A 20,253-nucleotide genomic window follows, 5' to 3' on the forward strand; every position below is an offset into this window, starting at 1 on the left:
CACATCTCTCTGCACTCTGGTGAGCTTGCTCACATTGCTTTATTTTCTGCTACTTTATCATTTTCTTCCCCCACCCTTTTCCTCTTTTTCTTTTTGTAGATCAAATCAACTTTTCTCCCAACTTCAAGAAAGGAGTTTGTGTACATGTTTACCACAGCCTATAGTTTAGTTCTTCTGTGGACCTTATAATTATGATAATTAACAGATATTTTTTCAGAGCTCAGTGTACTGTGTTAACCAAGTGCCAGGGTACTTTAATAAGCATTATTAAATACTAATTAATGTAAAAAGGAATCTCTCACATATTTTTCTATAATTATAGCTCTAAAATCACTGGAATTAGATCAGCATTCATATGAGAAGACTGTCTTTCTACAGAAACAAGTTTTAAGAAGATGGTTTAAGGAGGACTTCAGTGCTTGCTTACTGTGGGGCTAGATTTGAAGCCACCGTAATTTTTTGGAACATGAGAATTGGTACATTGAGGAAGGCAGGCTATGGGGTCAAAAACCTAAATATAAACCTGATACATTATTCATAACTGTTAGGATAGTCATCGGAACTGTTACCAGAAATGGCTCACTATAGATTATTTTACTAATTTGTCAGTGAATGCCACATATCAGATTTTTTAGAGAAATACAGTCATCTTATGGTTTTGTCATTTTGTTCTATGTTTAAATAAAAGGAAGGTAAATCTGTTCTATTTAATTAACTCTTGTTCTGTCTCTTTAAAACTCTTAAACTTTATCCTCAGGATTCTGAAACATGGATGATTGTGGACTGATATCTGTCTCTTCTACTTCTTAGTTTGTCTGCTAAAGTGTCTGATCTCTACTTTTTCTCCCTCCCTGCCCCCCACATTGTTTTATTCCTCACTATTGTTTCTGACCAATATTCAGGTCAACTGTGTAACATAAGATGTTTAAAAATGAATCTCCCAAATTCCATTTGATATATACCTACGTTCCTGGATATTTACTGAGCACTTAGCATATGCCAGGTGTTATGTGAAGCTCTTCAGATATATTGTCTAATTATCACAACAACCCTCTGAGACAGATACTGTTTTGCAAACGAGGACATTAAGCCACAAGGGAATTGAACGACTTGTCCAGGGTACTCAGCCAGTAAGTGTCAGGATCAGGATTTGAACACAGTCTTTACTCTGAACCCTACACTTTTTTTTTTTTTTTAGCATAAATTTCCCCACAGGGAGAATTTAACTGATGGCACTAGTTTACTTTCCTCTTAAAAGGCTAATTGCAACCAAATGAAGCGAATGTAACCTCATGATTTGATTCTCTTCATAATATAACAAAATATGAAGCTTAGAACTGGACCGCGTGGCCCTTTCTCTTTGAATCGCCTCCCAGTTCGGAATGCTTGCCTCTCTTAACAGCCCGCATTTTCTTAGATCTGTGCAGTTGGACTCAACACATCCAAGCCTCTGCACAAGCTTCTTTGTACTTTTACCCTTTTTCCAGAAAATCGGCTTAGTCTGCCCACCATAGGCACTCTGCTTCCTGTCATAATGCCACTTGCCCTGGGCATAAAGAGAACCTTTGCCTTTCTTGTACTGTGTCACTTTGTGGGGTTAGTGCCTGCCGCACCTCTTGCAGCAAGTCCAGCGTGTTTTGGGAATGTTCACCATGTTTGCAAGAGGACTATCAGCACGGGAAAAAAATTAGGCCTACCCTCTTAATGATGATGCTGTGCTACATGAGGTACGTCGCGAGGAATTTAAAATCACCATTGCAGCGTTTATCTGCTGAAGAGTTCTTACAAAAAGAGATTTTTTTCCTTTTAAAAGCACAGTAATATTTTGACCAAAGATACATAACTAACATCGCTTTAAAGCGTCAGCTTTATACATTTGATTGTGATCAAGTTTTCTCTTTTACATGAGAAACAGAACATGTCACCAATAAGCAGAAGCTATTCTGCCCTTATTACTGAAAACACATCAGGTGCAATAACTATTTGTCTTTGCCAGAAATAAAAAACTATATAATAGAGATCTATAAATATTGCAAGGCATGAGTAAATGTTAGGAAATTAAAAACAACAAAGGCCAAAATGAAAACTGGAGATCACTTCAAAAAAAAAAAGCCAGATTACCTGAAAATTTGTTTCTTGTATAGAAGTACATACTGATCTGAAGGAGGAGCTTCAACGAATCTCCTTAAAGGGTGAATTGATTCTGTTACCTTTAATGCAATGAATGTCTGTGACAAACAACGGCTACAGGCTACACATCATACAAATGGAACTTACTGGAAAGATTCCTATATAAATATCTAGAGAAAGAAGCTCATAATGATTTTCAGAACACTTTCTTAGTGGCGTGAGAAATATGTGTCTGATGTGCAATATGCAGGGATAACACCATTGGTTTGCGTACTTTGCAGCAAGGAGTATGATGTGGAACAAGTCTCAGGCTAATCAATTACCAGCCGGTGTCCTGAGTAATCAGACATACTAACTGAAAGCTCATTCATGAATAACATATATATACAACTTAATATATTTTAATTAAGTTAAAATTAAACTATTTTGAGATCCCAGTTTTTGTTAGGTTCAGTTTCATGTCCAGAGTAGAAGGAAGAATGAGTGTATTAATATTCAGTATCTGGATTCCATTGCTAATTTGTGTATGTACCAATAAGGTGATTAGCATTCACTTTGAAAAGGGTTTATGTTTGTTTTTTGGTTAATGTTTGCAAATAAGACCAATAATGCCTACCATTGTATATATTCCAATAAGTATTTCATGTTTTTATATAAAGCTAAATTCCATGTGAATGATAAGCATTCAGATCTTTATGAGAAGCTCAATCAATAGCACATTTATTTCAAGCAATATTTACTATATGTTGCTGATATTTTACTTATTTGCTAAATTTTTACATCAAAATAAGTATTAACCCCTTCAAAATTATAACCATGAAATTAGGTGCTTATAAAAGTGATTTCTTAAAAAATGTTGGAAATCTTTCTCTAATTTACTTCCAGAGTGTGTGGCACGTTTAGATGAGTATCATCAGCGGCAGCAAGATTTTCCTTGAAAGTTGTTTTGGTTTGGGGAAATACAAAATGTATTCAATGCCAATCTGCACAGTAAGATAGCTGATCAATTTCTTCAATACTATTTTATATCAAAAACAGGTGATAACTATAAAGACAGCTTTATTAGGATTCATAAACTTGACTCTTAAGCAGTAACAAAAGAAAAGTTCCAAAATTATTTTAAGAAAGCATTGTTGGCATCTTACACTTGTCAAAATGGCTAGAATCAAAAAGATAATCAAAAGACAATGTTGGTGAGGATGTGGAGAAAAAGGAGCCCTCGTATACTGTTGGTAGGAATGTAAATTGGTGCAGCCACTGTGGAAAACAGTATGGAGGTTACTTGAAAAATTAAAAATAGGAATACTATATGATCTAGTAATTCCACTACTGGTTATTGACCTAAAGAAAACTAAATCAAAAAGATACATGCACCCTTATGGTTATTGCAGCATTATTTACAATAGCCAAGATATGGAAACAACCCAAGTGTCTATTGATAGATGAATGGATAAAGAAGATTGTGTGTGTGTGTGTGTGTGTGTGTGTGTGTGTGTGTGTGTGATGGAATATTACTCAGCCATACAAAAGAATAAGATTTTTGCCATTTACAACAATGTGGATGGATCTGGAGGGTATTCTACTAAGTGAACTATATCAGACAGAAAGACAATACAATATGATTTCACTTATATGTAGAATCTAAAAAACAAACCAAAAAAAAAACTTCTTTTTTATTTTTAGAGAGAGTGCAAGCAGAGAAGAGGGAAAGAGGGAGAGAGAATCTTAAGCACACTCCACACTCAGCACAGAGCCTGATGGTGGGACTCAATCCCATGACCCTGGGATCGTGACCTAAGCTGAGCCTGAGTCAAATGCTCAACCAACTAAGCCACCCAGGTGCTGCCCCCACCCCCGCCCAACCCCCGAAAGAACCCAAACAGACTCTTAAATGCAAAGAACAAACTAGTAGTTGCCAGCCGGAAAGTGACTGGGGTGATGGGTGAAATAGGTAAAGGGGATTTAGAGGTACAAGTTTCCAGTCATAAAATAAGTCACAGGGATGAAAAGTATGGCATGGGGAATTTAGTCAATAATATTGTAATAACATTGACAGATGGTAACTGTCTTACCATGGTGAGCACTAAGTTAATATAACATTGTATGTTAATTATATTTCATTTTTTTTAAAACATTGTTGGAATAAGATAATGAAGGGTCTTATACTCACCTCTAAGTTTTAAAATTCTGATATAGTTATACCTCATAAAATAAAATGATGTTGGCTATCCTTTGAACGTTGTAATTAGGCTTGACGTTTCAGGGCTATGGACACCCCAAAAGTAATTACCTTTAAAAATTATTATGCAACTGTTCACAAATAATAGTATGACTATACCCAAACTCTTGGCATAACCTGTAACCTAATTTAGTGTGTTTATCTCTTACCTATTACAGCTGAATTTATAAAGACACATGTGCATAATTATCTTCAGACTAGAAGATTATATTTTATTTCCATTAAAAAATATTTTTATCTAGGAGCGCCTGGGCGGTTTAGTCGGTTAAGTGGCTGACTTTGGCTCAGGTCATGATCTTGTGGTCCATGAATTCGAACCCCGGGTCGGGCTCTGTGTTGACAGCTCAGAGCCTGGAGCCTGCTTCGGATTCTGTGTTTCCCTCTCTGCCCCTCCCCTGCTTGTGCTCTTTCTTTGTCTCTCAAAAAAAAAATGAATAAATCTTAAAAAAAATTTTTTTCAATCTTTTTATCTAAGAAGTTATTAATTGCCATAACTTTTGTGTTTTTTTTTTTTAATTTTTTTTTAATGTTTATTTCTGAGACAGAGAGAGACAGAGCATGAGTGGGGGAGAGTCAGCGAGAGGGAGACACAGAATCCGAAGCAGGCTCCCGGCTCTGTGCTCACAGCTCAGAGCACAGCTGTGACAGCGCAGCTGTGTGTTCGAGCTCTGACGCGGGGCTCGAACTCACAAACTGTGAGATCATGACCTGAGCTGAAGCCGGATGCTCAACCGACTGAGCCACCCAGGCTCCCCTAATTGCCATAACTTTTGAAATGAAATGCCACATTAAAAAAATATAGAATTGAAGGCCATTTTTTGCCTTCACTTGTTTGTTGAGTATTTGCTAGATTTTTGGCCTTCTATTGATTTTTAGCAGTTCAGAGATCTAAGATCTAGCCCCAGCCTTCAAGAATTCACAGCCAATAGAAAATGAATAACAATCAATGACAGCAAGCGTTAGCTTACTTTTTCTGTAAAGGGCCAACTAATAAATATTTCAGGCTTTGTGGGCCACATGATTTCTGTTGCAGTTACTTAACCCTGGTGTCATAGCATGAAAACAGCCATAGATAATCTGTGAACAGATGAGCCTGGCTATGTTCCAATGCGATTTGTATTTACAAAAATAGGCACCAGCCCTGTACTATAGTTTGCTGATGTCTGAATTCTGATATGGTGAGGTAGGACCTGTGGTAGAGAGATGCCTAGTGTGCTATGTATGAATGAAGAGAAGAGGACATAAAATCTCAAGGAGGAGGAGATGATGAGCTGAGTCTCCAAAGACAAGGGATTATCCAAGAGAGGCAGAATGGAGAGCCCCTGGATTCACTAATGTGTGCAGAGTACAGGCAGAGGCAGAGAGGAGAGCCCAGTTAGGTGTTAAGTGGGAACCTTATGAAAGTGTAATCATTCAGATCCTCGCCAATAGCATCTTTCTAAATAGTATTGTAAATTGTCGTTATGTAGCTTTTTTTTTTAAGATGATTTAGTTCATATTCTCGAGGCCATGCAAAACTAGTTTCTCAGCTTGCAAAGAAGACCTACTTGAAAAATGATGAGGGCAACCATCTCAGTATTGGCCTCAGAGTACTACATTTTGAATTTTTTCGTTTTTATTGAAATATCGCTTACAAAAAAGTATGTTATACACATATGGGCAGTGTATGGCTCAGTGATTTTCACAAACTTAATACAGTCATGGTACCATGAGGCTACATTTTAATTGTCCACCATTACTAATTCAAGAGTCTTAGACTGCTTCTCAAACTTAATTATTTTTCCTCTCTGAATTTTCAGTCACTTCTTTGGCTTAAAACCCTTACTACTAACAAGTTTGTTTGTGTAAGGAACTGAGTGGTTCTTACACAGCCTGCCCACCTTTTTCTCCTAGGCCTGTTTAACGTTCAGCTCTCTTTAGTTGACCACTGCAGGCCCAGGCTTCTGATTTCTAGAAAATGCTCCTTATTCCAAAATCATCCATTTCTCCCCTGAGTCTCTCCACCTCCAGTAGTGCTTTCAAACTAAAAGTAGCAACTAAGTGAGTCTTCAAATACATTCAGCGAGTTGGACTTGTAACCAGGATTTAAAAAGAGCCTGGGGGCACCTGGGTAACTCAGTGGGTTAAACATCTGACTTCTGCTCGAGTCATGATCTCACAGTTCGGTTCGTGAGTTTGAGACCCGCATCAGGCTCACTGCTGTCAGCACAGAGCCCACTTTGGATCCTCTGCCCACATCTCTTTCTGCCCCTCCCCTGCTCATTCTCTCTCTCTCAAAAGAAATAAATTTAAAAATAAAATAAAAACCTGGTGGAGGGACAAAGAAAGAGGGAAAGACAAAGAAATGGAAGAGTGTGTTGTTAACCAGTTGAAGCTTCGCTGTTTTGTGAAACTTTGTAGTTAGTTTTTCATATAAATAAAATTTATTTTGGGGGCTCCTGGGTGGCTCAGTCAGTTAAGCATCCGACTTCGGCTCAGGTCACGATCTCACATCCGTGAATTCGAGCCCCGCGTCGGGCTCTGGGCTGATGGCTCAGAGCCTGGAGCCTGCTTTGGATTCTGTGTCTCCCTCTCTCTCTGCCCCTCCCCCGTTCATGCTGTGTCTCTCTCTGTCTCAAAAATAAATAAACGTTAAAAAAAAATTTTTTTTTAAATAAAAAAATTTATTTTTTACTATGGGTCATGGTCTTAAAAGTTTAAAAACCATCATAAACCTCAACTTAGTCATTTAAAAATACCACTTAACATTAACATCAGAATAACAATTGATAGTCAAAGACCTTGTTTAAATCAATAAAATGGAAATGTATTGGCCAAAGTAGAACTTTTCCGTGTCCTGGAAGAACATTCCATCTCATTTTTGAAGATGACACGACCAGTGTGATTCAGAGGTGTTACAGGACAACAATCACTCATGAATGTATCCCTCATGCATGTACACGCAATAGTCTTTTACCAAATAGTAGTAAACTGAATCCAGCAATATAGAAAAAGGATAACACATCTTAACCAGGTGGAGTTTATCCCAAGAATGCAAAGTAGGGTTTAGAGTAATATCCAGAAACCGGTTTCAATTATTATATTAACAAAATAAAGTAGAAAAACCATTTGATCATCCTTAACAGGTACAGAAAAGCCTTTGACAAAATTAACGTTTATTTATTTTTGAGACAGAGCATGGATAGGGGAGGGTCAGAGAGAGAGGGAGACACAGAATCCAAAACAGGCTTCAGGCTCTGAGCGGTCAGCACAGAGCCCGACGCGGGGCTCGAACTCACGGACCGCGAGATCATGACCTGAGCTGAAGTTGGACGCCTAACCGACTGAGCCACCCAGGTGCCCCGTCAAAATTAAACTCTCCTTCGTGAAAAAAAAAAATCACAGCAGACTAGGAAAGGATTTCCTTAGTGAGAAAGGGCTTATTTGAAAATCCTACGGCTAAGACATCTAAAGTTTAGAACAAAGCAAGGCCGTGTCCTCCCAGCCATTATTTAACATCGTATTTGGGGCTTCTAGCCAGATCCTAGCCCACAGTAAGGCCAGGGAAAGAAAGAAAAGGCATAAAGATTGGAAAGAAGCAAAACTTTGTGAAGATGACATGATCATGTACGTAAAAATGGTTGAAGTTTTAAAGCATCACAATAGCATGTTGACAGTGGCATAGAGCACCTAACACTCCTACACTGCTGTTGGGCATGGAAGATGGTACAGCCACTGGAAACTGGAAAACAGACAGTTTTTCATAGTTAAACCTACACACAACCCATCAATTCCAAGCCTATGTATGTACCCAAGGGAAAAGAAAACGTGTATCCACAGAAAGACTGGTACCTGAATGCTTATAGCAGCTTCATTTATAGTAGACCAAAATTGGAAATAACCCAAATGTCCGTCAGTAGGTAAATGGGTAAACAAATCGCATGTGATACATGCAAAGCATAGATAAATCTCAAAACATCATGCTAAGCAAAAGAATCCTTACCCAAAAGAGTACATCTTGTATGGTTGCATTTATACGAAATCCTAGAATAAGTGGGGAAAAAAAAAAACCAAAAACCTCTGGGGACAAAAAGCATATCAGTGCTTGCTTGGGACCAGGAGTGATATATTGACTTCAGAGTAGCATAAGAGAACTTTCCTGGGATTTTTAAATATTTGGTATCTTGTCCTGGTGGTAGTTACTAGAGTTTTTGCACTTGCAAAAACCCATGTGTCTTATTGTATGTAAATTATATCTCAGTAAAGTTGTTGTTGTTGCTTTTTAGAGAGTTTTTTTTATTTTTTTTTTTTAGAGAGATTTAGACGTTTAATTTAAAACAAGTGGACAAAATCAGTGTTAGAAAAAAATCTCCAGCTTAAAAAATTACCGTGGGATGATGAAAATTTCTGGAGATAGATGATCGTGATGGTTGCAGAGCAGTGTGAATGTACTTAATGCTGCAAATGGCTTAAAAATGGTTAAGGGGCTCCTGGGTGGCTCAAGCGGTTAAGTGTCCTACCCTGGATTTTGGCTCAAGTCATGATCTCACGGTTCATGGGGTCGAGCCCTGCCTTGGGCTCTGTGCAGACAGCAAGGAGCCTGCTTGAGATTCTCTCTCTCCCTCTGTGTCTCTCTGCCCCTCCCCCACACTCACGCTCTCTCAAAATAAATAAACGTTAAAAAACGATTAAAATGGTAAGTAAATTTTACATTATGTATGTTTTATCACATTTTTAAAAAGGTTAAAAAAAGAAAACAGCTATGAAAACCAAAAAAAAAAAAATCCTTCAGGAATTAGATGAATATATAGGTGGGTTTTTTTGGTTTTGTTTTTGTTTTTAATCTTAAGATAGCATGTGCTTTGTGCCCCTCAAAAATATCTTTTAAAGAATTAAGGCAGGGATATGCATGGGTGGCTCAGTCGGTTGGGGGTCCAACTTCAGCTCGGGTCGTGATCTCACAGTCTGTGAGTTCGAGCCCCGCGTCGGGCTCTGTGCTGACAGCTCAGAGCCTGGAGCCTGCTTCAGATTCTGTGTCTCCCTGTCTCTCTGCCCCTCCCGTGTTCATGTTGTGTCTCTCTCTGTCTCAAAAATAAATAAAAACATTAAAAAAAAAATTTTTTTTTTTAAATAAAGAATTAAGGCAGGGACACAGGGGTGGCTTAGTCGGTTAAGCATCCAACTTTGACTCAAATCATGATCTCATGGTTTGTGAGTTCAAGCCCCACATCAGGCTCTGCATTTACAGTGCCGAGCCTGCTTGGGATTCTCTCTCTCTCCCTGTGTCTCTGCCCCTCCGCCACTCATGTGCACACTCACGCACTCGCTGTCTTTCAAATAGATAAACTTAAAAAAAAAAAAAGCAGAATCTAAAATATTACAAGGATCTAAAAATTACAACGAGTAATTTCTTTGATCAAAGGTAAAAATGCTTAATCCAAGTATGAATGAAGAATGTCTAATGTGTTAACATGAAACACAGCAAAGATCAGGATTCTGGCCTTGAAGCATTTATGCTTTGAGTGTCATATGTGAATATAAACTAGGAAGTATTACCTGTCCAAGTGCCACTTCCTGTAATATGGAGTATCTCAGCAGTTGTATTTCTAGAACTGAATTTAGACTGAAGGATGTGCCTCGTAAACTGCTCTGCCCTTTTGGTTTCTAGTTAGTGATTGCCTCGTGATATTTTTTATGAATATATTTTATATTTTATAAAATATTATATTTATATCTTATAAATATATTTTCATAAAACTTACACAATTTTTATACTCAGTTTACTCTTCATTTGCAATTTCTAGATCAACCTAGGTGTGAAACCAGATCCACTTGGTTAAAATTATTTTCGTTATTACTGCTCTTCATTCACCCGTTTTCATCAGAGTAAAACTCACTGTAGTTTCTGATGATATTGGCAGGAATTTCTCAGCCAGGAAAGAGGATGATATAACTTGGGAATATGACTGCTTTCTTGCTTGGTGATTTGCTTCCACTTCCTAGGTTTTGAGAATAATGGGCAGTTAAAAGGTCTACATGCCAAAAGGAGTTTATGATTGGCTGGATTACGATACAGGAAGTAGATGTCTTTGCAGTAAAGTAAGTAGGGCTTGAAATGCAGAGGAATGGAAGCTTCTATGTGAAAATGTTTCAAGGGGGACAACCTTTTCTCTTTATGGTTCCTTCTACTCTAGGTAAGCACCACCAAGCGAGTGAGACACAGAATGTTATTGCATCAGACAAAGCAGAAATACCAGTTGTCCATGAACATGAGCACAGCCATGACCATACACAGCTGCATGCCTACATTGGCGTTTCCCTCGTTCTGGGCTTCGTTTTCATGTTGCTCGTAGACCAGATTGGCAGCTCCCATGTGCATTCTACTGATGGTAAGTGGCCCCAACGCTTTATGGGCAGCGCAATAAATTTGCAGTTTAGAAAGTCACAGATGATTAAATAATTCAGTATGTATCAATGGGCTTATTTAGTGCTGAAAACTCTTGTCTTTCTTGGGTTCTGGTGAGCATTTTATTCAGTTGGGGGAGCTAGTGAGTTGTGACATGGCACAAGGGAGTGCTCAGTGGGTTATTAATCTTAAAACTGTCTCATTGAGAGTCTAGCACAGAAATTCTTAACTTTTTTTGTGCCGTGGAGCCCTTAGGCATTCTGAAGCCTGTGGACTTTTTAAATGTGTTTAAATGGGTAAAGCATAAAGCATAGAATTGCAGAGAAAGCCCAGTTATATTGAAATATAGTTCTAAAACATTAAAAACAAATGTATGATACAGTAATGTGTATCTTCTTTATTGATGCATTAATTAACAAGATATAATATATTTAAATCATATGCAAGGTGGAGTTAAATTTTATTTTTTAGGACATCAGCATGACAGCTTTTGTTGCTTAGCTCGCTAAAAATCCTAAGTTGTGAGATGGGCTTTAACAAGGCAACAGAGTGTCATGTTGAACATTCAGTTGATTTGGTTTTCTGTTTTAATGGTTACTAGTGTAGAGAACCCTGATTCACAAAGATATTTTCTTACAGATATACTTAAACACATTCATAGCTTGCTTTCCAAAGAAAGCTAAACTTCTCTCAACTACAGTTCTCTAAGACTTTAAATTTAACTCCAGATACAGTAACTTTTTAAAGAAATTTTTAAAATAATTTTTTAATTTATTTTTTAAAGTAAACTCTACCCCCAGCATGGAGCTCGAACTCACGTCCCCAAGATCAAGAATCACATGCTCCACCAACAAGCCAGCCAAGTAACTTTTTTGTCTTAAGATCAATGAATTCATCTTTGGCTAGGTCAGCATCTTTGATATGGTTTGTATTAAATAAAAAAAAATTCTGATCCATGACAAAAATAAATTTGGAAGAGTTGCATCAAACTCTTGGGGTTTGGTGATATAGGGATTTATAAATATCTCTTTTCAAATACACTGACAGAGAACTTTGCAGATAGGAACTGTTGGAGAGCAGCATAGATATCTTGGTCCCCAGTGAGAGATCCCATGGCTTTTGCTGTTTAGTTGCCTGAATGACTGTAGGTGAAGAGTTACCGGAGAGTGGCCCAGCTTTGCCACATGAGCATCTACAGACAAGAAGACTGTAATCATGCAATGTGGAGGCATTATAAGCCCTTAAATTTAAAATAGTGATGAGTGAAAGCAAGAATATGAAGATATTTACAACTGTAAAATAATATGAAATTATCTGATTACTATTGGCAATAGAGTATAATAGTGCTGATCTTGTAGCATATTGTCTATGTTCACAATTAAAGGAAATAATAGATTTCAGTTAGAGGTTAGTAAAAATTAAAATGCGGGGTTTTTTCCACGTTAAGGTCACAGGCATCCCCTACATTCTACCTGTGTTCTTCGATGTGGGCCCCAGGTTAAGAATCCTTGGCCTACAAAAAAAATCAGTGGAAAAGCAAGCAAAAGACATGAACAGATAGTTCATAAAAAGTTATTAAAATGGTCCTTAAACATATGAAAAGATGTTCAATTTCACTTAAGAATGCAAATCAAAACTCTGCCGAGATGTCATTTCTTACCTGTCAGGCAAAACTTCAACAGCTTGACAATACACTCTGTTATCAGAGCTCCGGTGAAACACACTCTCATCTATTGCTGTGGGAATGCAAAATTGTACAGCCCCTGCAGAGGAGAGCTTGGCAATATGTAACAAAACTGCACTTGTATTTACCCTTCAACCCCAAAGTCCTATTTGTAGGAATTGCTCCTGATAATATAGCTCCACTATGAAAATACACATGCACAAGATTATTTAGTACAACATTATTTACCACTGTAATACCACTTAAATGTCCAGTCACGGAAATTGGTTGAATGAAGTGTGATGTGTGCATATAATGGAGTTCTAGGTAACTGTGAAAGAGAGTGAGGAATCAGATCTCTGTGAATTGATAGGGAGAGATTTCTAGGAGATATTGTTAAGTGGGGGGAAAAAGCTGAAATGTAAATTAGTTTCCATCATATACTACATTTTGTGTAAGAAAGAAGGGGGAATAAAACAAGACCAGTTAGACAACGGTTAGTTACGTGTAAGAAGTGGGTGCAGGGTAGGATAGGGTAGCAGAGTTTCAGGAGGGCATGACACTTCCCTGGGCAGGCCTGTTTAATCTAGCTTTGACTTTTGGAAACATGTTGATATTTCCTATATTCAAAAAATAAAATGAAATCAACAAGGATAGGGGAAGCTAACTGAAGCAGATGAACTGTAATTCGGATGAATAACAATCACACTGAAGGGGTTTAAAAAAAATGAATTTAAGTGATTTATGAATGTAATGTTTGACTATATATTTTTAGTTTTAGATGGAGTTGGGGGAAGAAGCATTAAACAATTACTGAAGTCTTCATTAGGCTTTGCTTTTTGTAATGGCATAGGTGAAAACAATTCTGAAACTATTTTAGGTGTGTTATAGGATTGAGCAAATGAGTAAGTGTGTTGATGTTGGTGGAACCAGAGTTCTCACTGTGGAAGAGGGGACATACAAATCTGAAATGGGGGAAGGCCAGAAAGAACCTCTGTAGGGATGGACTGGAATTGGAGCTATTGGACTCATGATTTCTAAAATGTATATGTGTATATGTGTGTATATGTGTACATATATACGTGTGTGTTTATGTATACATGTATGTATGTCTTAGCTCTGTCTGCAGAGAGGGCCTAGAAGTAAAGACACCTCACTAGCAATGAGCATACCAGGGCTCTTCAGAGAAATGGCTGATTCCAGGACAGGGGCAGGGTAAGTACAAAATGAGCTTGGAACATCTAGTGCTCATAAAAGAATAAAAATAAAAAAAAAATAGGAAGGAAGAAAATGGAAATTTGTCACGGAATATAGAGCCAGCTTGAAGGGGCTCCCACTGGCCAGATATAGGACAATTTGAGCTCCAATATAATTAAGAATAGTAACGAAGTATAAACCATTGAAAAATGAGGATCAGTGAGCACATCCACATGAGAGAGAGAGAAGGAGAAGGGAAGATGCTCGTTTACAGTAGGTTGCTAAAGGCCAACTTGTAAATGTGGAAAGGGTGCTGGCATTAGAAAATCATTTTTTCAATCCTCATAGTAAAAACTGGCTCAGGCCAGAATCACCAATGAATATTGCATCTAGGAGATGAATTTTGATTTGCTTATTAGTTGCAAAGGAAAAAGAAGTAACTAAACGAAGAAATCCAATAATACCTTGACCAGATGATTAAAACTAATGTCACTGGCATCTGTTTTCAATGTGGGCAAATAAGTTCCCATCAGACCAGCCTCCTTACAGATAATTATAAACTCTGGGCATGTATTTTTTAAAAACTACCTAAAGACACTGGAGAGTGACCCAAAGCAGGAAAATTCTGGAGGGGAGTCAACCCGTGGAACAGGGTGAGTTCCTATTTTTACTGCTTTTAAGCAGTCAGTGCCCAGTGAGGTAGCTAAAACTGATAGAAAACTCAGTCTCTCAGGCCTAAGGAACCAGAGGGCAGAGTTCAGGGTAACTACAGCCACTGGAAGGTACAACCCCACATTTTATGTATAAATTCTACCCAAGTCTGGCAAGGCCCTGAACCATTCTTTTGTGGGCAGACTCAGCTAAAGATGAGAGAACTAAACCAGGATTTGAGCAGCTGCCCAGAAGACAGACTTTGCAGTTTGAGCTAAACCAAGTTACTTAAAGCACAACACAAAAGCAACACTCTTTGGAGGAATATAATAGAATTCAGAGTGTCCACAAGATAACGTTCACAGTGTCCAGGATATAATGCAAAATTCACTCCACTAGTAAGCAGCAGATGTACATTCTGTGCGTCTAGATGTGACATCCTGAGAGGAAGCATCTGTAGAGTGTTCAGCGTGCATATTCAGCCTGTATTCAGAATGCATAATCTAAGGACACATCAGACAAACCCAAAAAGGAAGGATCAGTCTGTTAAAAAACAAGAAAGGCTGAGGGAAGGGACGTGTATTCTTCAAAGATACCAATGTCGCAAAAGTCAAAGGCAGAGAAAATGGTTCAGATTAAAGGGAACTACAGAGAAACAAGTAAGTGCATATATGATCCCAGACTGGATCCTTCCTGGGAGGGAAAAATGCTCTGAAAGACCTTCCTGGACAGTTAACAAATTAGAATATGCAAGAGAGATTAGAAAAAAGTATCAATATTAGATTTACTGAAGTTGATAACTGTGCTGTGATTATATGAGAAAATGTCCTTCCTCTTAAGGAAATATACTTTGAAATATCTAGGGATAAAGAGTTATGATGTATGCAACTTACTTTGAAATGGTACAGAAAACGTGTGTGTGTGTGTGTGTGTGTGTGTGTGTGTGTGTGTGTGTAGTATGGATAGAAAAAGAACATGAACACAAATAATGAAGCAAATGGGGCAAAGTGTTAGACAGTAGGTCGTTCTGAGAAAGGAGTGTGTGAATGTTTTTTTTAACATTGTCAGAACTTTCTGAAGATTTGAAATTATTTCCAAATAAAAGGTTTTTTTTCAAAATTCATAGAATTGAATTTAGCCTTTTTAGTCCAAGGCTATTTTTTGTTTTGTTTGTTAATCTTGCATTTACTGTTTCTTTTCAGTATTTTTCCATGCACTTTTTTTTTTAATGGTCTTACATGTATTGGGAAGCTGATTTAGAAGTAAATGCTTTTGTTTGTGTGCTTTTTTACCAAATAGCAAATGAGAAACACCCTCTGGTTGGATGGGATCTGATTCTATCTACGTTACATAGTTGCCCACAGTGGCCTCGATGACATTTTTGCGATTCTTGTCAGTTTCGATTTTAAATGCACTTAAAGGCCCACTAGTGCCCTATGATACTATACAAAGAATTAAAAATAGCATGTGTTCCTTTATTCTTCTTCCTGTCTTATCTTTGAAGTCACTGTTTTTGCTGGCTTTCATGTATCTAGTAATCTGGTTTTACCAATTATCTGCAGGGTTTTATCTATTGTTAAATCTCAGTAAAAATTCATTTATTAAATTTATGCTAAAGCAGTCTTTTCCTATAGATTTATAAAAACTGCGTTTTAATTGTAAAGCCTCTAATTTTTATTTAAGATGCTATTTATAACTAGAAAAGTCAAAGCAAACTTGTCACACAGTATAATATGATATTCTTCACATTTGGGGGCGATACTGAAATATTTGTTGTCTCAGACCAACTGGGGCTTTAGCTTCCCTTCCTTGTAGTATTTTAATTAGAAGATAATTTTATTTTTAGTAAAAAGATAACATGTTACTTTACTTGTATGTGTTTTTTCCCACTGTAAACCATTCTTCCTATGTGCTGGGTTCCCCCAGAAGATTAAATCCCTTGGAATTTATTTGACCAATGTCCATCTGTCATTTCATCTGGCATTTTGATGTCCTCATCTTTAACTTTACATTGTTTGGACATTATTGACTTGCTGGTATATTTCCTATTATAGCAGTAACATTCATACAGAGAAATGTTTTTCTCCCCTCTCTAATAAGGATTTATTAAGCAGCTATTGGGTTTCCATTGCTGTGCGACATTCTGTAAGACATGTGGAAAGGGAATGGAGAGAAGTGGAAAATTCACTTCTGTGCAGTTTACAGTCAGTCTGGGGACATCAGACCTATCTGAGTGAAAACAGTTTTACATATCTCAGGTGGTGATATAGAAGAAACTGAAGTAGTATGTGCACTTAGAGCTCTTGGTTTCTAGGCAAGGGGAGCCTTTTGAGCTGGAATTGATCTTTAATTCTTTCTTAAGGGAAGTAGTCCTAGAATTGACTTTGAACAATGGCTATGTTTTGGACTGAGGAGCTGAGAAGTTATGCACATGCCAAGAATTAAAGACGAGAGATTTGAGGGAGAATGAGAATGTTTTGTTAGAAGGTGTTAAAGAAGCTGGTTTAACTGGGCTGAATAGTGAGAAATAAGATGACACCAGTTGATAAAGAGCTTAAGAACCTATGAATGGAGCAGTTTGGACTGAGTTTGATAAGCAGCAGATTCTTAGCTAGTTAACTGGCATGTCAGAAGGGTGGTGATTCAGAGATGAGCATTCCGACAAGGGTGTGTAAGATGAATCAGATGAGGGAGAAAGGAGAGCTAGGGGAGACCAGCTGGGAGCCTGTTGCTAAGTCAGGTTCAAGTTGATGAAAGTTTAGGTTAGGATGATGGCGATTAAGAGGAGAAGGGCAAGCATGATAGACATTTTGGTCTTGGAATAAAGCCAAAGTTTCAGGAGGCCGGGGAGAGGGGCAGGTAGGCAGTGACAATTCAGTTGGTCTGGAGAGAAGTGAGGAGAGACCACAGAGCACTTTCCAGGGAGAGCCAGAGCGCTCAAGGGTGCAAGGCAGCTGAGGCAGTTGGGGCTTATGTATTGCCTGTTCAGGGAAGGCTGGGGCAGATGAAGGGTTCCCTCCTGCCCACTTCTTTCAGGACAGGAGAAACTTCTAAGTGTTTGAAGCCAGTCGTAAGGAAAGACAGTCAGGAGGAAAACAGAATCTACTTTAAGAGCTTTGAAAGAATTCTTCCACCTCCAGGACAGTGTTCTAACAGTTTCTGTTTCACATTGCTTAATGACTGACTCGCTTATTTTTACTTCAGATCCAGAAACAGCAAGGCCCAGCAATTCCAAAATCACTACCACACTGGGTCTGGTCGTCCATGCTGCAGGTAGGGCGGGACTGCAAAGAGAGCCCTTTCTCTTCTGGTGCACTATGGGGAGTTTAGTGTTTACATCCCAGGGACCACCCCCATGAAAGCTCTTGGGCTGGCCTTCAGGGAGAGGGTCTCGTGATGAAGTTCTCCAACCCAAGTATAAACCCTGGCGTACTCAGTGTCAGGGTTTTGCGAGCTAAGAATGGTTTTTATATTGTTTAATGGTTGAAAATATTTTGTGGCACCTGAAAATTACATGAAATTTAAAGTTTAGCGCCTGTAAATAGTCTTTTTGGGAACACAACCATGCCCACTTGTTTACATCTTACCTGTGGCTCTTCGCACAGTAATGGCAGAGTGCTGCAAGAGAGCAAATGGCTTGCAAAACCTGAAATATTTCCTCGTTGGCCCTTTAAGAAAAAAATTTGCTGACCTCTGCCCTAGAACCTCATCTGGAAAAGAGTTTTGACACTTTTATACTGAATAGCCCTGTTGCTCAGTGTATACCTAAAGTGCCAGTTGAGGCAGAGGTGGGCCGTAGAATGCAGAAGGCTCAGCATTGCTAATTGGGCATGCCTTAGAATGATCACCAAAGACCAGTCCCAGTAGTGGGATTCTGGGAAGGACAAAGGCATGTGAAATGTGGCATGCTATTACTTGGACCTTTCTAACAGAACATGCCTATCTGACAAAACTTTAGCCAGCCAGCCAGCCAGTGTTTACTTTTGACGTATAAATCATCTCTGTAAAGTTGCAGTGTTCTTATGTTGTGCTTTTTCATCTACAAGATGCAGAGTTGCTTTCTTTATAATCGTTGTTATTTCTGCTATTACAGTTTGATTAATCAGTGGATTATACCTTATAATACTTTATATAGACTTTATATACTTACATACTTTGTATACTTTCTGGCATCATACTTTTCTAATAACAGCTGATACATTGAACATTTGGGGCCAGGTGCTAAGCAGCTTGCAAATGTTATCTCATTTAACCCTCATGAAAACCCAAAGAACACATACTTCACTGAACCCATTTTAGAGATGAGAAGACTAAGGTTGAGAAAGGTTAAAGAACCTTCCCAGAATCAAATGCAGGTCTACCTGACTCTAAAACTCATATAACACTAGGACACTAGTATAGATGCTGTTGTTGTTGTATTTATAATGTTTTATGTTTCGTTTTTTCCAAATTTAGCCGACGGTGTTGCCTTAGGAGCGGCAGCCTCTACTTCCCAGACTAGCGTCCAATTGATTGTGTTTGTGGCAATAATGCTACATAAGGTAAGGGGAATCCTAGTGAAAGATTTGATATGGAATATATTCACAATTAAAATTTCTCTTTGGTCATTAACATTTTCCTGGAATGGGGAAATATTTTTAGCTATTTTCATAATTGCCCTTCGTTTGAGACAGTTGACTAGATGGAAGGGATTTTTTTATGGTCCTATACACAAATTATTAAATTCTCTACAGATTTCTGTATTTTATAATAATTTTTGTTGGTAAATATTCTTGTTTTTTTATAATCTTTTCTTGACTATTTCTCTCTTCCTACTGTCTAAACCACACACACACACACACACACACACACACACACACACACGCATAGGATATTTTCTTAGCTTAGAACATTAGTTCCTAAAAGGCAGAGCTCAGTCTTGGTACCATGCCTCTTTTTTTTCGGTGAGAATTCAGTCCAATGACATATACTTCATAATATAGAAGCAATCCATACTTTAAGAGTATTTAAGGGGCGCCTGGGTGGCGCAGTCGGTTAAGCATCCGACTTCAGCCAGGTCCCGATCTCGCGGTCCGTGAGTTCGAGCCCCGCGTCAGGCTCTGGGCTGATGGCTCAGAGCCTGGAGCCTGTTTCCGATTCTGTGTCTCCCTCTCTCTCTGCCCCTCCCCCGTTCATGCTCTGTCTCTCTCTGTCCCAAAAATAAATAAACGTTGAAAAAAAAAAAAATTTAAAAAAAGAGTATTTAAGACTAATTTTTTTTTTCCAGGCACCAGCTGCTTTTGGGCTGGTTTCCTTCTTAATGCACGCTGGCCTAGAACGGAATCGAATCAGAAAACATTTACTGGTGTTTGCGCTTGCAGCACCAGTTATGGCCATGGTGACATACTTAGGACTAAGTAAGGTACGTCTTATTCGTTCCTAGTTTATCTAGACATGTATCCAGTTTTTTTGTGATCTACCGTAATCTATGGTCTTTTATGTTGAGTTTCTCAGTTAAGTTACTCTCTCAAACTAAAAATGAAACTGGGGCTCCTAGGTGGCTCAGTTGGTTAAGCATCCAACTTCGGCTCAGGTCACGATCTCACGGTTAGTGAGTTCAAGCCCCAGATCAGGCTCCTCGCTAACCATGCGGAGCCTGCTTGGGATTCTCTCTCTCTCCCCCTCTCTCTGCCCCTCCCCTGCTCGCTCTCTGTCTCAAAAATAAAATGATAAAGAAAAAGGAAATTACGAGTAAAAACCAGTACAAGGTAAACATCTCCATTCCAAGGCATTCCCTTCATAAAGTTACATCTTCCTGTTCATTTAATTTGAAAATGTCTTCCCCTTCAATTCCGAAAACATTTGCACATATACGTGATCTTTCAAATAACATAACTTAAGACTAACCAGACCCACTAATTTTATTTGACAGATGTATAATAAGCCACGGTACATATTTAATGTTGAAGCAGGCACGTGAAGAGTGAGGGACAAGCGAATGGCAGCTTT

General features: G+C 38.3%; 1 protein-coding gene and 1 pseudogene across 2 annotated transcripts in view; one reads left to right on the plus strand and one right to left on the minus strand.

Moving 5' to 3' along the window:
• SLC39A9 (solute carrier family 39 member 9) overlaps window positions 1-20,253 on the plus strand; it is a 52,479-nt gene that overhangs the window by 26,834 nt on the left and 5,392 nt on the right. For both annotated transcript variants that reach the window (XR_006293421.1, XM_043556442.1), the window contains exons 3-6: window positions 10,543-10,737; window positions 17,470-17,538; window positions 18,721-18,806; window positions 19,532-19,666. Coding sequence is in view for 1 of the 2 variants with exons in the window: in XM_043556442.1 (XP_043412377.1) it covers window positions 10,543-10,737; window positions 17,470-17,538; window positions 18,721-18,806; window positions 19,532-19,666 (485 nt within the window). In the remaining variant the exon portion in view is untranslated. The remainder of the gene's footprint in view (window positions 1-10,542; window positions 10,738-17,469; window positions 17,539-18,720; window positions 18,807-19,531; window positions 19,667-20,253) is intronic.
• LOC122469253 lies at window positions 1,332-1,654 on the minus strand (annotated as a pseudogene).

Source organism: Prionailurus bengalensis, chromosome B3 (assembly GCF_016509475.1).
Source record: "Prionailurus bengalensis isolate Pbe53 chromosome B3, Fcat_Pben_1.1_paternal_pri, whole genome shotgun sequence".
In the NCBI taxonomy this organism is placed as follows: domain Eukaryota; kingdom Metazoa; phylum Chordata; class Mammalia; order Carnivora; family Felidae; genus Prionailurus; species Prionailurus bengalensis.